This window comes from Pyrus communis, chromosome 10 (genome assembly GCF_963583255.1).
Source record: "Pyrus communis chromosome 10, drPyrComm1.1, whole genome shotgun sequence".
Classification (NCBI taxonomy): Eukaryota; Viridiplantae; Streptophyta; class Magnoliopsida; order Rosales; family Rosaceae; genus Pyrus; species Pyrus communis.
The window spans coordinates 1,056,300-1,071,311 of record NC_084812.1 but is presented as its reverse complement, the minus strand read 5'-3'; the positions used below and the strand labels follow the sequence as shown (position 1 = coordinate 1,071,311).

General features: G+C 40.7%; 4 protein-coding genes across 4 annotated transcripts; 2 read left to right on the top strand and 2 right to left on the bottom strand.

Annotated features, from left to right (window-relative positions):
• Nucleotides 1-142: 142 nt before the first annotated feature.
• Nucleotides 143-1,471, top strand: LOC137746875 (protein ANTAGONIST OF LIKE HETEROCHROMATIN PROTEIN 1-like). The gene has a single exon (XM_068486893.1). The coding sequence runs from the start codon at nt 143-145 to the stop codon at nt 1,469-1,471; it is 1,329 nt and encodes a 442-aa protein (XP_068342994.1).
• A 247-nt stretch (nt 1,472-1,718) lies between these two features.
• Nucleotides 1,719-4,168, bottom strand: LOC137746596 (calcium uptake protein, mitochondrial-like). The gene is made up of 7 exons (XM_068486608.1): nt 3,731-4,168; nt 3,569-3,636; nt 3,222-3,445; nt 3,041-3,124; nt 2,751-2,943; nt 2,352-2,648; nt 1,719-2,252 (listed from the first exon to the last, which is right to left on the bottom strand). Exons 1-7 carry the CDS (start codon nt 4,134-4,136, stop codon nt 2,037-2,039), a joined length of 1,488 nt encoding a protein of 495 aa, XP_068342709.1. The 5' UTR covers nt 4,137-4,168; the 3' UTR covers nt 1,719-2,036.
• Nucleotides 4,169-6,745: 2,577 nt separating this feature from the next.
• Nucleotides 6,746-7,543, top strand: LOC137746874 (uncharacterized). The gene has a single exon (XM_068486892.1). The coding sequence runs from the start codon at nt 6,746-6,748 to the stop codon at nt 7,541-7,543; it is 798 nt and encodes a 265-aa protein (XP_068342993.1).
• A 459-nt stretch (nt 7,544-8,002) lies between these two features.
• On the bottom strand, nt 8,003-11,357 carry LOC137748770 (protein NUCLEAR FUSION DEFECTIVE 4-like). The gene is made up of 3 exons (XM_068488951.1): nt 10,997-11,357; nt 8,932-9,914; nt 8,003-8,841 (listed from the first exon to the last, which is right to left on the bottom strand). Exons 1-3 carry the CDS (start codon nt 11,318-11,320, stop codon nt 8,328-8,330), a joined length of 1,821 nt encoding a protein of 606 aa, XP_068345052.1. The 5' UTR covers nt 11,321-11,357; the 3' UTR covers nt 8,003-8,327.
• Between the last annotated feature and the right edge of the window lie 3,655 nt (nt 11,358-15,012).

The following is a 15,012-nucleotide window of genomic DNA, read 5'->3' as shown; positions in this document are numbered from 1 at the left end:
TTGGAAGGACCAAAAAGCAAGAAAAGGAAAAACACCGTAGTAATCACTAATCAGCAGTAATTATACCTCGCTAACGGTCACTTTCACACTGCGTGCCAACATCTGACTCGTTACTAATCAAACTCCCAAAGTCCCACCACCAATGGCTGCCGGCGGCGGAGTCGGCGGTACGGCCACGAGCACCACCAAAGGCAATGCCAGAAACAATAAACAAAGCCAAACCCACAGCAACAACAAAAAGCCCCTCAATCAACACCACCTCGTCAGCCTCGTAACCGCCGCCACGTCACTGGCTCACTCCTTCCTCTTCCAAAACGACCTCCTCCTCCTTCCTGCCCAAACCCTAACCCTTGAATCCCTCCTCTCCTCCGCCTCCACCTCCCTGTCCACCCTTCTCTGCTTCCCCAACCCACGACCGCAATCACCATTACGCCCACCGCCGCCGCCTTTAGAATGTTGGTTCAGCCGCTTCCTCTCCGCCACCGCCGCAGACGGAGACTTCGACTTCCGCTGGTCCCAAATCTTCCGCATGTCCGAACACTCCTTCTCCGTCCTCCTCTCCCTCCTCTCCCCATTTCTCAACTCCACAATCCCTTCAATCCCACCCAATTTCGTCCTCGCCGCCGCAATTTACCGCCTGGCCCACGGCGCGAGCTACAAGGCGGTCGGAAGGCGCTTCGGGCTCGACTCCATGGATGCCTGCCGCGCATTTTATGCCGTATGTAAGGCGGTGAACGATCAACTGGGGAACTTGTTCGAATTCCGGTCAGATATATCCCGGGTATTGGCGGCGTTCGGCTGGATTTCGCTGCCGAATTGCTGTGGGATTTTAGGGTTTTCGAGATTTGAGGTTGGTGGTGAATTGCTGGGGGCAAATGGGTCATTGCTGGTTCAGGCAGTGGTGGATTCTGAGGGGAGGTTTCTCGATGTCTCCGCCGGGTGGCCATCCACCATGAAACCAGAATCGATTTTCCGGCAGAGTAAGCTTTATTTGGGTGTGGAGGAGTCCAGGGAATTGCTCAGTGGTCCTGCTTTTGAGCTTGGGAATGGGAATTCCATTCCTCAGTACATACTGGGGGACTCTTGCTTCCCTCTATTGCCATGGCTTCTAACACCTTATGTAAGGTCGGATGAGGCGGACAGTTTCGGTTCAATGGAGAAGGCGTTTAATGCGGTGCATTATCGGGCAATGGGGTTGGTTGGGACAGCTTTTGGGAGGGTTCGGGCCCGGTGGCAGCTTTTGGCTAGGCAGTGGAAGGAAGAGTGTGCGGAGTTTCTGCCGTTTGTGGTGGTTACAGGGTGTCTGCTGCACAACTTTCTGATCAAGTGTAGCGAGCCGATTTCAGATGACAATGTGAGGGGCTTAAAGGAGGAGGAGCTTCCTGTTTTTGATGGACAAGTGAACGAGAGTGGCGAGCGGATGAGGGATGTCCTCGCCATGCACTTGAGCCGGGTAAGCCTCAGAAGATGAATTCTTTTGTTGCCTTGTCGTTGCTCTTAGTTGCTATGATCGATTAGCGGTGCATTAGGTTTTCGCAGAGAATTTTTTGGATCAGTTGGAGTATTGATATGGTCTGCTTTCACTGCATTTATGCATGTATTTTTGTGTGTAAATAGCCAATGAAGACCATCAATGTCAAGACATTGAATGCGTTTCCTCAATCAAATTTCTTTCCGTATGCTGGTTTCTTATGCTAGTATACGTTATGATCTTCGGATTAGATTTTGCATTTCTTATCTTGTCTTTGATGCTAAGTATCTGTGATTATATATGCGTATCAGTTGCGCAAAATCGGCGCCATTAGCAGAAAATATTGGTACACAAATTAGCAAAGATATCTGCACTTATGTATTAGTTTGAAGTGGTAATGGTTATGTAGGGTTACAAAAATTGGTAAGTTCAGCCTGCTGTGATATATAATCCTTCAATCACAAACCCAGCCAGATTCGCTAATTACATCTTTTCGGCTCCAACCCTAGATTAGAGCCGTAAACAACATTCGGTTGCGTGAGTTGAAGGTAATCCATGTATGATCTTAGAAACCAGAGCTGCAGTTGTTCTGACCAAAAGCTTTACCGGCACAGTTAAACCAGCAAGATAGGAGTCCCCTTATGCCCGTCTCTTGGGTTTCGCCTCCCCGTCTTTGTAAAACTCTTACGAACTCATTTGCGCTTAAATCTCCGTCACCATTTGCATCGAATACATGGAATATTATGTCAAGCACATTGGTAGAAACAGAGATGCCACATACCTGTATAAATAGAAAGTGATCAAAGCATTAGCACAATAAGCTACTTGTTAATGATCAACGAAGCCACCTAGAAATGACAATGACAGATCAGATGAGTACTCGGGAAGCAGCTCTCTGGAGATCACTTTTCGTCAACACCCCGTTAACTTCTCCGTAACTGAAAAGGGCCAGAGAGAAGGACTGCAAGTTCTTACGGAGCTCCGCAAAATCTTTGAATTCCTTGTATGTGATTCTTACGTTCTTAAGACGTGTGTCGTTATCAATTTCGTCCACCCGATCAAGCAACTTGTTTATGTCACTGCTATCAGCAGATGCAACCAAGGAGAACGCGAAGTCTTTAGCCAATATGGTTCCTTGTGCTCTGAAGTCGTAGTGGGCAAACTCCAATCGCAAAATCTTTCAAATTCGAAAACGGAGGAAGAAAAAGAAACAGGAAAAGGATCAGCTGACAGAAAAAATAGTATGACAAAATCACAACCCTAAGAAAAGATCGCATACTTCTTCGTGTAAATCCCGGAAAAACTGAACAAATCTTTCAAGTTTTAGACTTTTTTTGCCGTCTTTGCCGAAGAAGTACTCGAGTAGGCCTCCATCTTCGACAGAAACCTTGAGCCTGTGGCTATCCGTGTTTTGTTTGCTTTGAGATCGCATCAAGGACATGACTTTAATAAACTCCAGCTTATCAATGTCTCTGTGAATCACAAACGTAACAAGTTAAGTGTTCTACTAGCAGTACATTAAAATGAAAGATTTTTACAACTGAGAAGGCGATATCGATTTTAACCCACCCGCTGTTGTCGAGATCAAACATTTTAAACGCAATCGTAAAGCTCGATTCAGGGATGCTGAGGAGGTTGACGAAGAAGATGAACCTGATCATATCAAGAATGAACATGTACATGTTGTTTTAGATCTTAACGAATTTCAATTAGGCTAGAATCATTGTAGTATCAAGATAATAGTACTCACTCCGGAAATGAAATCAGGCCATCGCCATCAGTGTCGAAAAGCATAAAGAATTTAGAAGGAGCGCACTGCTGCTCGCCGGGAACCTTCTCCCCTCTCAGAGACCCCACTCTAACGTGGGTTGATTCTGAGGGAGGAAATACAGCAACCATCGCTCTCATCAAGTCTGCCGGCGTCATAAACGCCTCTCCGTTGGGGTTTTTAACCGACGCAAAGTAGTCGAATAGCTGAAAACCACAAGCACACAACACAAAACACAAGCATGTAGTGTTTGCAACCACGAAAATCATCAAGCAAACAAAATTACAACTTATAAAAAATAAATTTTCTGAGGAGTGCATAATCCGTACCTTCTCCGGAGGACTTTGATCTCGGAGCCGCTTTTCATACGTAAAGAATTTTCTTCTCCTATATGAAACTGAGACGAGATCCATCAGGGTAAAACATAACAGAAACCTCGGAAAACACGATACACAGATAAGTTGAAGAAAACAATGAAACAAACAAGGTACCATCAAAGAGGGAAAACTGAGTTTTGTTTGTATCTTCGCCGATTGCAAATGCCGCCTCCTTGGGACAATTATCAGCGTAAGAAACGTAGGAATTTGGATCCAGAGAAGAAGAAGACCAATACGAAAACCCTAGACTGGTCCCGAGAATCAGAACCCCCGAAGAAACGGATCTCATCAACAAATCAAAAGTTTTATCGGAGCCTGATCTACCGTTATGCCTACCACCATAGCCAAATCTGCCAACCGATGAGCTGAGTGAAGAGGAAGAAGAAGAAGATGGTGACGAAGCGACGGAGGAGGAGGGTTGCGATTTGTTGAATGGAGGACGAGAGCTGAGGCTTTTAACATCAGAAAGAAGCCGGTGGATGGACCCTGAGGATCCCCTCGAAGATGCCCGTGAAAACATACTATGAGTCTACGGTCTTTAGGGTTAGGGTTTCTGACGTATATGGCGAGCTAGTTGAAGTTTAGAGGCGAAAAAATACAGAGAATTAAATTAAAGGGGTGATAGAGATTTTTCTTGTCAAATTTGGAAGCAGTGGAGATTATAACTAGGAGAGGGTGAGAGGGTGAGAGGGAGAGAGGATGGTACGGAATCGGGTACGCCTTTGGAGCGGGAAAAGTGGTTGGCACTTCTAGGGTTTTGACTGAACCTGATTGTAACGGTTTTTTCAAAAGTTAGTTAGTGGCTTGGGTCTATTTGCGTCTTCTCAGTGGATTTTCCACACTTAGATTGATCAGATGGGTTACAAATTCATACGAGTTAGAATTTTTCGAAAACACAAGGATGAAAGAACATAAATTGAAAATATAACAGATCTAACGAATACAATTTCATACATTGACTTAAATAGAAAATTAAAGATTCTAAGTAATCCTAAATGTTCTGTAATATTCCCAAAACGTAACAGGAAATAAAGTACTCTTTATACACCTTGCCGAATATTGTTACGCTTGTATCCTACTCATGCTGTCCGAAAAATCTCAAATATCCGCCTTGCTTCCCTTTCTAACATCATACTTAATGCTTAAGTTTGATGTTTCTCTCTTGGGTGATTTATTGCCAATTTCGAACCACTTTAGATAAATTAATTTACCCACTTTGATCATCTCTTATTTTTTTTTCCTACGTTATATTAATGTGTAAAAACTTGGTAAATTGATCAAAATACTAATTACAAAGTTTGGAAGAGTAAATTGTTTGTAGATGAACTCTAACTATCGTTCTACAACTATAAGCATATAATTCTTGTATGAGCCGTAGACTACAGTAAATGACTTCCATTGCCCAAAACTACAAGAGATACTGAGCACACGATTCGTTACATCAAATGTAATAATATAATCAGTTGCCATTTAGTACTACGGTCTAGTATAGTATTCCTCTTCACTTGGTAAGTGAGAGGTCTCAGGTTCGATTATTGCCAAATGCGAATTTGAATCACGTTATTGCTAGCCTATTGTGAGACTTAGTCCACTTCTCCACCCTCTTAGTGTAAGACCATCTCCAAATGAGATGTCAAATTTTAAACCTAAGATTTAAATTTGAAGGCTTACGTGGCACTTTGACATCTTTTAATCTTTTACTCTCCAACCGATATTCAAATTTTAAATATAAAATAATAATTCATATATATTTTCTTTGCATTGGGAATGAAAGGAACAAAAGGATAATGCTTTAAACCAACAAATTTTTTTTAATAAAAAGCATTTAAGAATTAATTAAAAAATTTGAAGGTGTTGTCAAATTTGGCAGCAAAGGAGAGATATGTCAATCCATGTCATGCCACATCGGAAAACATTAATGCTGTCTTTTGTTACCGTTATTGCTGATTTGGACATTTTGACATCTCCTTTGGAGATGCTCTAAATAATATCAGTTGTTAAACACACACACACACACACACACACACACACACATATATATATATATATATATATATATATATATATATATATATATATCGGTTGAAAACTTGAAGCAAAAAAAAAAATTCAACTAATTGCATTATGACAATTGGTGTATTGAATCATGTTCCTAATACTGCAAAATTTCTCCAAAACTACGTTACTCTTTGTCTTTATTTATTCTACGGGAATAAGAGGTAACGGTAGGTTGACATGATTAAATGTGATTTAAAGAATGTTGCAGATTTGTAGTAGGTTATTAAGTCATATCACTTTTTTGGGAAGAAACATTATCACAATCTAGCAGGTAAAGCAGTTAATAGCAATAAGTGGGACTAAAATAAAGTTATTGGACCTGTAAAACCTAAAAAGATTTTTCAATGTGTTTGAAAAACTAATATATGACATACCATCCTGTACTCTAATCTCTCTAAAATCTACTAGCGTGTTAAACTTTGCCTTAATGATTTTCATCAAGTGGTAGTAGGTTATCCAATTCAATATCCAACTGCTCCCCTCAATTTTGGGCCCTATAACCTTATGCTGTAGCTTTTAGTTTTCATCAATCATATTTAGTATTTACCTGCCCAATCTCACATTATAATTTGGACTCGTGCTCTATATCATTAAACAAGTGATTACTAGAAGTCTAGAACTATTCAGTTTTTATGATTTAGGTTCTGTTTACTAAAACATATAGAATAACGAAGTATTTGGCATAAGGCGGAGACGGGTTGAATCATGAACATGAGATTGGGAAGAGTAAGGAATAAAAATGAAATCACCTAAGAATTAATCAAGATAGCGACCAACCATCTAACGTCTAAACATAATTTAAATTGCCTTGGACAGAGATTTTTGAAATCTAGATCACGAGGTCGTTTAGAGCTGCTCATCCTCAACTTCCAGGATATTGCTAATGTCACATCCAGTCCCAACAACCATCCAAATTTTCTAAGGCCCCATTATTTATCCACCACATTTAATTTTATTTATTTTCCTTCCCACTTTATCATTTTATATCATCATCTCCTTCTCGTATAAATGTATCACCACACACCAACATAACCCTTCAGGCCTCAGGCACATTTTAGCTTAAGCGAAGCTATGGACTGGTTCACATGGCTGTCAAAAACCGGCCTTGAACCCTCCCTCATCTACGACTACGGCGTCGTCTTTACGCGCAACCAGCTGCAGCTCGACGACGTGAGCTACTTCGACCACGAGTTCTTGCAGAGCATGGGAATATCTGTAGCCAAGCATAGGCTAGAGATACTCAAGCTTGCCAAGAAAGAAACCAGATTAGGGCACCCGAAGTCGCTTTCCCGGCTAAGTTGGGCGCTCATTCGGACCAAGAAGTGCTTCTCCAAGTACTTTAACAAGTTGGTTTTTCAGGAGGAGTCTTTCGACGGTAGGGGTGCAACTCCGGCAACACCAACTCGATATCAAGAGCATTGGAGAGGAGCTTTGTTGAGGAAGCACAAGAGTTGTAGTGAGGAGGTCAAGGATGAGAAGCCTATGGTTGTTAAGAATAGGAGTTTTGCACTTTCTGGGCCGTTGGATGGGAGAGTACAGGAGAGATTGATGGCTCATAATAATCCAACCTTAAAGCTATCTGGACCGTTGGATGGGAAGGTTCACGAGAGGTTAATGTACACAAATAGAAGCCCAAGGCTGACCGGTCCTTCGGTCGCAAGTTTGAGTCCCAAGTTATCTGGACCGTTGGATGGAAAAACGCACGAGAGGATCATGACCACAAACAAAAGTCCAAGATTTTCTGGGCAGTTGGAAGGGAGAGTTGTGAGCCCAAAGTTCTGCTCTCCTTATGAGAAGGAAAGGGAGGATGTTGATTATGATGATCATTCACTCTGGACTGCACTGTTTCAGGATCTGAAACCAACTTGAAGTTTGTGTTTGGTTGGTTTTGTCCTAACAAGAGAGAATATGCCGTACAACCGGAGACATATCTGTTTGCTTCGGTTACACAAAGGGATGTGCTGCGACAACATGACAAGATATATGTTCATTTTTTTGTGTGTTCCTACAAGTTTGATGGTTTTTCTACAGTGTATTACTTTCTTCTGCATCCTCTTGTGTTTTTAGATGGGAATGGAAAGCCCTAAATATATTTACTGGTTGATTTGATTTGCCCATCAGTTAGTTGTAATATCTTGAAACGTTATATGTTTTCAACGGGGAAAAGAAGGAAAGTGATTTCCGCATCTCTCTTTTTTCTTGGGTAAAAATAAGAAGGTGTGCAGTAAGAGAAAATAGGTGTAAGTAAATCATTTCCCAGCAAAAAGTACTAGCTTTACAGAAAGCTTTCACGATTCTGCTTCAGCAACACATCAACACTGATATACACAATTACTCAAAAATCTACTCTTTCTGATGATTGAAAGCTATAACGAAAATTTCGTAATCTGTCCCTGTACGACATGTCCTCGTGAGACCGAACGAAGGAATCCGTTGTATGTCTCCTAGTAGTCTCATTTATGCCGGAGGGCGGAGTGTAGACGTAAATGGAAAAACTTTCTCCTCTTATTTACTGCTCGCACTGTGTTTTTGAATTGTATACAAACAACTTTGATGTAGATGGATTTGAGGAACTAAAACTTTTTACATACGTCTCAGATAGTTGATGTAGATGTATCGAGATACGCTTGAGTATGATGGCTCTCTAGACAGTTCAACTTGCGCTCGCCGCTCCTTGATCTTGTTGGTTTGTATCTGGAAGTACCCCGACGGAGCCCCCAGCGAAAAGATTTTGGTAAAAGGGCTTTATCCTTAAAGACAGAACGATGCTTAAGATGCTACCGACAAAACAGACAGCAGCGAGAACCAGGAAGGTGAGCCTAAAGCAATTCGGACCCACGCAGGTGACATTTGTCCCATGGAGATGAATCCCCTGCTGCTTCGCTGCCTCGTTATCATATACGTACCCGGCTAGGAGGCCTGAAAAGAGTAGTGCACCCAGAGGATTCCCTAGTGCCATGAAATTGTAAAATGTGCCAATATCCTTCAAGCCAAAGAGTTCCGAGACAGTTGAGATCATGACAGAAAATTGGACACCGTAGCAGGCTCCAAGTATTCCCGTTGCAGGATAAAAGGTTGCGTTGATGGCAGAAGCAAACAGCAGATATGTGGCGAACATTATGATTTGAGTGCACGTCATCCAAACTGTCCGAGGGATTGTTTTCGACCTGCAAAGAGAAGAAGATTCTCTGAATCAAAAGGACATCAATTTGGATTTACATTGAAGATAGATTAGCCACGAGGATAATGTTACTGACCTGACAAAAAGTTCCGAAACAAATCCTCCCCCAAGACGACCAACAAAATTTCCAACACCGAAGAGAGACAGCAAGAATGTTGTATCATCAAATCCTTGTGCAATCCCAATTTGGGCTAGATTATTGAGAACAGTTACCCCCGAGCCAACCCCGAAAAAGAAAACAAAGAATAGAAGCCAGAAGTCAACCGTCACCACAGCTTCACTGAATTTGAAGTCTTCCCCTAGCTTTCTTTTTTCTTTCACTCCCCCCTCGCCCTCGGCAACAAGCAAAGGCACGTCCGATGAATCATGGCCTTCATTTAACCTACCTGATGATCCAACCACGCCAGATGGCTCCAGTAGTGGTTCAGTTATGTCTGCAGTGCCTTCTTCATCGTTCAAACTACCTGGAGATCCAACCACGCCAGATGGCTCCAGTAGCGGTTCAGTTATGCCTGCAGTGCCGCCTTCATCGTTCAAACTACCTGGAGATCCAACCGCTTGACCAAGCATTCCCAATTCGCCGGCTGGTGTGGGATACAATGTCATTTTAACGGGGATTGCGAGTGGGGCCATGAGAAGTAGAACCATTACAACGAAAAGAGTGTTGGCAATTGGAGCACTTAAGGAAATGTTATCATCCACTATTGCAGTTGAGAGAACATAGAATCCAAGCACCAAGCTTGAAACTTGGATGAAATCTAAGCGGCCACTCTCTGCAGGGTCTTCATTTGGAGCCGGAGTACAAGGCCGCACAAAAAACATGCTAGCGAAACACAGAACGGGAATTCCAAGTGCAAGGAACAGCAGAAGCCTGGAAGAGGAATTACCAAGCAGAACACGATAAATTTCTGTAAATACAGCTGCGCCAAGGCCCGCGTAACCTTTCAGAATACCAGCAACTATGCCACGCTGTAGAGGGAAGTTTTTGATGTTGGTTACAATCACAGCCGTGGTAAACCAAGCACTACTATTAGCGGCAACACAAAGGGCAATCCATAGCTGCAATACCAGAACAAAATCATTAATGATTTAAGATCTTAATTGTTGGAAAATTTCTATATATATATGGCATTTGCAGATAAACTATATCGGCACGCAATCATTTAATTGGATAAGCAAACCTCCAAAAGATAATTGAACGGAGAAATTGCTGCTTAAATCTGAGTTGCTTAAATGGAACCAAGCAGTAACCAATGCAACATCAAATTAAATCACACCAATTTTAATCTATCAATTTATTCGAAAGCTTACGAAGAAGTAGCAGCATGTGAGTAATAGCATCATCAAAGCCGAATAAATTTCCAAATCACCAGCAGATGAGTAATAGCATCGTCAAAGCCCAATAAATTTCCAAATCACCAGCAGATTACTCTTCAATTGTAATAGAAAAACATTTCACCGTCGATTAACTTCAGATTTGTCATAGTTTACTAATCAACATCGATATTGTCCCCAACTTACATATAATCACCTGCACAACACGGAAGGTGTGAGTTTTCTCACAAAATGCCTCGATACTAGTAGAACCATTGTATTTTATGTTGTCAATTTCCGATACACTACTTCTTACATTCTTCAACAATATCTGTGCTGTTCATTTTCCAGAACAGAATAAAGTAACTCCTAGTGGTGTCAAAATTAAAACAACCCCGATGCAAAATTGCTCTATCAAACTCAAACATCACCAATCCTACAAAACCTTTCTTTAAAACAAACCCACCAAATCATGTTTGCAAACAATCATATCAGCAACATGATATGCTCAAATTGTCGAAAAAGCATCAAAATTTCTACATGTTTATAGCAAAAACACTTTAGCATAAGCGCTTATAAGCATGCAAAACTGCTTCTGTAAAAATCCCACTAAGTCAAATTTGCAAGAAAACAGATTTGGATCAAGAAAAGCTACACATTTTGAAGAACGAACAAGAAAAGCTACACATTTTGAAGAACGAACAAGAAAAGCTACAAATCTTCAAGAACAAGAAAAGATACACATTTTCAAGAACGAACAAGGAAAAGCTACACATTGTCAAGAAAAGCCACAAAATTTATAAACATCGGAAGGAAAGAAAACATACCATCCAGTAAGGCAGGGGCAGAATGGTGCTGCTGACGGTGAGCCAGATGATGCCGTAGCCGAAGAAGCAGGCGAGAGCGCCGATCAAAAGAATTAGCCACGGCGGGTGCTTCTTGGAAAGGAATCCGGGGATAAGGCCAAAGTTCTCGCCGATATCGTTGGCCACACCCAGCATGGTGAGCTGCTTCTGGTTGAAACCCAGAACCGACTTCAGGGAGTGGGAGTAGAGCGGGAAAGTGAAGGCATTGCCGGCTGCAATTTGCACCCACACTGCCGCTCCTAGGCCGACCCACGGCCGTCGGGTGCCTGCTGCGAGTGCCGCCATTGGTGGTGGATACAAGTAGCAAAAAGCTTCAGCTCAGAGGCAAGAAGGGGTACGAGTAGCGGAAGATGAAGGCGGTGATTAGTCTGTCTGAATGAAAATTCTGTTGGTGTAGTAAGTTATGAATTGGCATTTGCCATTTGGGTTTATATAACCGTTTTCGTCTTGACTTTCGTGCATGTGATATTTGTTTTTTCTTTTTTTGGGTAAATTGCAAATATACCCCTTGAATTGTTAAAATGTGGACAAATATCGTATTACGAATTTTATCTCTTTCTTAATTTACTGCTCATATATCAATAGTGAATGTTAAATTCGTTGTGAAATAGACAATGTGTGCAGTGGAATATAAAATAAATAAGCACAATATTTACGAGGTTGGATAAGTGTACCTTTGGGGCATGAGCTGATAAACTTTATAGGTTGCTGCAGGTTCATTACCAATATTACCGATATGGTTCTAATGTAACCACCTATTACTAAGTGTTGCGTTTTATCGCATAATGCTTCATTAATATTAGGGCTGGAAACTCCCATATATAAATCGTATATTATTTGGTTATATGACCAATGCAGAATCCTATTCTCCAACAAGTGCTCTTATGAGTGGTCCCACATGGGATCACAAGCGAAACAAATTCCCACATCGAGAGCTTATCAAGTTGTTATATTGACGCTAACGTAACTTTTCGAGAGCCCGGTCATCATTTAGGGACTAGAGCCGATGTACTTTTCAAGGACCCATTCATTGAATATTCTTTATAAGCTGGAGCTAGCGAAACTTTTAAAAGCCCAACTTAAGGAGGCAATTTCGAGGCTAGTAAACTAGGCCCAAGATGTGGTCTATGCAGGTCTATCTACCAATATCACTGATAATATCTTAACTTAATCATTTATTACTAATTATTAGCTTTTATCACAAAGGTCCAAGTAATATTAATTAGGGATAGAAACTCCTATAATTAATTGAGATTATTTTGTCATATGAGTAATGCAGGGCCCTATTCTCCAACTACTCCAATAGTTTCTTTTATTATATTAGGAGTACAAAGATAACTCCCATAATTACTTCTTTCTTTTGTTTGTGATATTTTGTTGCGTGTACAATGATGCAAATTCACCTCTTTATATAGAGGTTTTTCATCCGACAATTTATTAAAAAAAAAAAAAAATGCTAACCTTATTTACAAAGTCTTCATGTGAACAATAAAGACTTCAATGGTCATGCCCGGACTCGGGATCGAAGGAAAAATCGAACCCAAATATGGAACGCGAGCTAAACATTAAATAAATACAAAGAAACTGAAACGGGGTTAAAAATAAATTCATCTTACTAAAAACTACTCGTTAATCTTTTATGGGGGCTAAAATAAATAAATACAAATGTTAGCCTCACATCTAATCCGATATCATCTTGTCTACCCTTCATTAGTCTTGTAGCGAACCTGCAAGGTCTAAAATGTTTATGGTGAGCGAACCTAGAACTCAATAGGGACACAAGTCTTATCAAGGATAATTGTCAAGCTAACCCAAGTGTCATGCTCACACAAATCAATTATATCATGTTGTCAAACATAAATTATATTCCATGAATGCAGCTTAACTTCAATTACCCAACCCGTTAATTTATATAATAAAACAAGTGAACCTGCACGTCCAATCTCATGCATTCTACCATTGCATCGGTGGTCCGAAAGCTTTATTATATAAACTCACACCCGTAACTCTGTCATCCCAAATTTCCCATTTTGTTGGTCATCTTGTTCTTCTCTCAATTGCAAAGTCCCCACTACATCATACCATTCTTATAATTTCACTTTTACCACCCTTGCTGGTCCCTACGAGAGTTGAACTCAACCACACAAAATATAGTTCCATTTCCATAACTCAATCTCTGAATATACCAATAAAATTCATCTGCTCTGATATGAAATGATATATGCATATAATCAACATTATCACAACATCCACATTATCAAAAATAACAATAATATATCAGTTCCAATACAAAACAGTTATATCAGTTATAAACACATTAAGTATAACACATATTTCACAAAGCTTAAACAAGACAAATACCTAGTAGTGATAAGTTCCCCAAAAAACCTCCTACCTCGATTCCAAAACTAAAGCGAAGATCCACATCACCACCGCTATAGCTAAACTCAATGTACTTGAACAAGCTTGTTGATCACTCCTAACGCCATGAATTTCTTCCACTCTCTTTTCTTTCTCTATATATATTATGCATGCAAGACTAGTGCATGCATGCAACGTGACTAAAGGGAGGGGTGGAGATATAATATGAATGGGATTGTATAGAATGGCTTACTATTTATAGGAAAAACTAAAATGAAGCGGTTACAACTATGGTTTGATTGTATAAACTGTGCGGCTCAACACATCTACTTATTCACCAAGTAATACATGCATTGTTGTGCTCCTTTCGACATGAAACATGTGACTAATGACTCTCGGGTTGGAGAGCCAAGTGTACATACTAACCATTTGCTTTAGAGTATTTGATAAGTGTCTCCAAGTGTCCAAGTCCATGGCTAAGCATGGTGAGCTGCTGCTGGTTGAAAACCGACTTCAGCGAGTGGGAGTAGAGCGGGAAGCCGGCAGCCATTTGCGCCCACACTGCCGCTCCTAGGTCAACACACGACGGCCGGGTGCCTGCTTCGAGTGTCGCCACTGGTGGTGGGTACAAGTAGCAAAAAGCTTCAGCTCAGCAGCAGCAAGAAGGGGTACCAGTAGCAGAAGGAGGCGGTGAGAAGTTTGTCTGAATGAAATCTGTTGGTGTAGGAAGTTATGACTTGGCATTTTCCATTTGGGATTTTTATGTAACGGTATTCGTCTCTTGATTTTGGAAAATTGCAAAAAATGCCCCTAGAATGTTTAAAATGTTGACAAATATCGTGTATAATTTATTTTTCATAACATACGGCTCATAGTTAGTAAATAGTGTGAATGTTAAATCTGTTGTGAGATAGACGAAGTGTGCAGTAGAATACAAAATAAACAAGTAAAATATTTACGAGGTTAGGCAAGTGTGCCCTTGGGGCAACAGCTAATAAACTATATAAGCTCATGCAGATTCATCACCAATATCACCGATATTGTACCAACTTAACCACCTATTACTAAGTGTTGGTTTTATTAAGAGTAGAAACTCTCATAAATAAATTGTATATTATTTTGTCATATGACCAATGCCGTATTTTATTCTTTAACAAATCCTCTCACGAGTGACCTCACACAGGATCACAAGGGAAACAAATTATCATATCCAGAGTTTATCAAGTTGTTATACTAAAGCTAGTGTAACTTTTTGAGGTCCCACCATTCAATATCTTTAAGCTGGAGCTGGTGAAATTTTTAAAAGCCCAACTTAAAGAGGCAAATTCAAGGCCAATAAATCAGGGCCAAGACGTGTAAAAAAATAGCATGTTCTCATATCATGATAAACTTTATAGGTTCATGCAAGTCCATCCACCAATATTACCGATATTATTACAATTAAACCACCTATTACTAATTATTGGCCTTCACAGAACGTATCACCACATAACAACATAACCCCTCGGGCCTCAGGCACATTTTAGCTTAAGCTAAGCTGTGGACTGGTTCTCATGGCTGTCAAAAGCCGGCCTTAACCCTCCTCATCTACGAATATGGCCTCGTCTCACAAGCAG

Bases quoted from the DNA above. Each gene is read 5' to 3' on its own strand.
- LOC137746874 (XM_068486892.1), top strand. From the start codon at position 6,746: ATGGACTGGTTCACATGGCTGTCAAAAACCGGCCTTGAACCCTCCCTC.
- LOC137746875 (XM_068486893.1), top strand. From the start codon at position 143: ATGGCTGCCGGCGGCGGAGTCGGCGGTACGGCCACGAGCACCACCAAA.
- LOC137748770 (XM_068488951.1), bottom strand. From the start codon at position 11,320: ATGGCGGCACTCGCAGCAGGCACCCGACGGCCGTGGGTCGGCCTAGGA. The intron at 9,915-10,996 runs GTATGTTTTCTT...CTGGTATTGCAG, and splicing joins TGCCCCTGCCTTACTGGATG to CTATGGATTGCCCTTTGTGT. The intron at 8,842-8,931 runs GTCAGTAACATT...TTCTCTTTGCAG, and splicing joins GTTTCGGAACTTTTTGTCAG to GTCGAAAACAATCCCTCGGA.
- LOC137746596 (XM_068486608.1), bottom strand. From the start codon at position 4,136: ATGTTTTCACGGGCATCTTCGAGGGGATCCTCAGGGTCCATCCACCGG. The intron at 3,446-3,568 runs GTACGGATTATG...TGTGGTTTTCAG, and splicing joins ATCAAAGTCCTCCGGAGAAG to CTATTCGACTACTTTGCGTC. The intron at 2,944-3,040 runs GTGGGTTAAAAT...TGTGATTCACAG, and splicing joins TTTGATCTCGACAACAGCGG to AGACATTGATAAGCTGGAGT.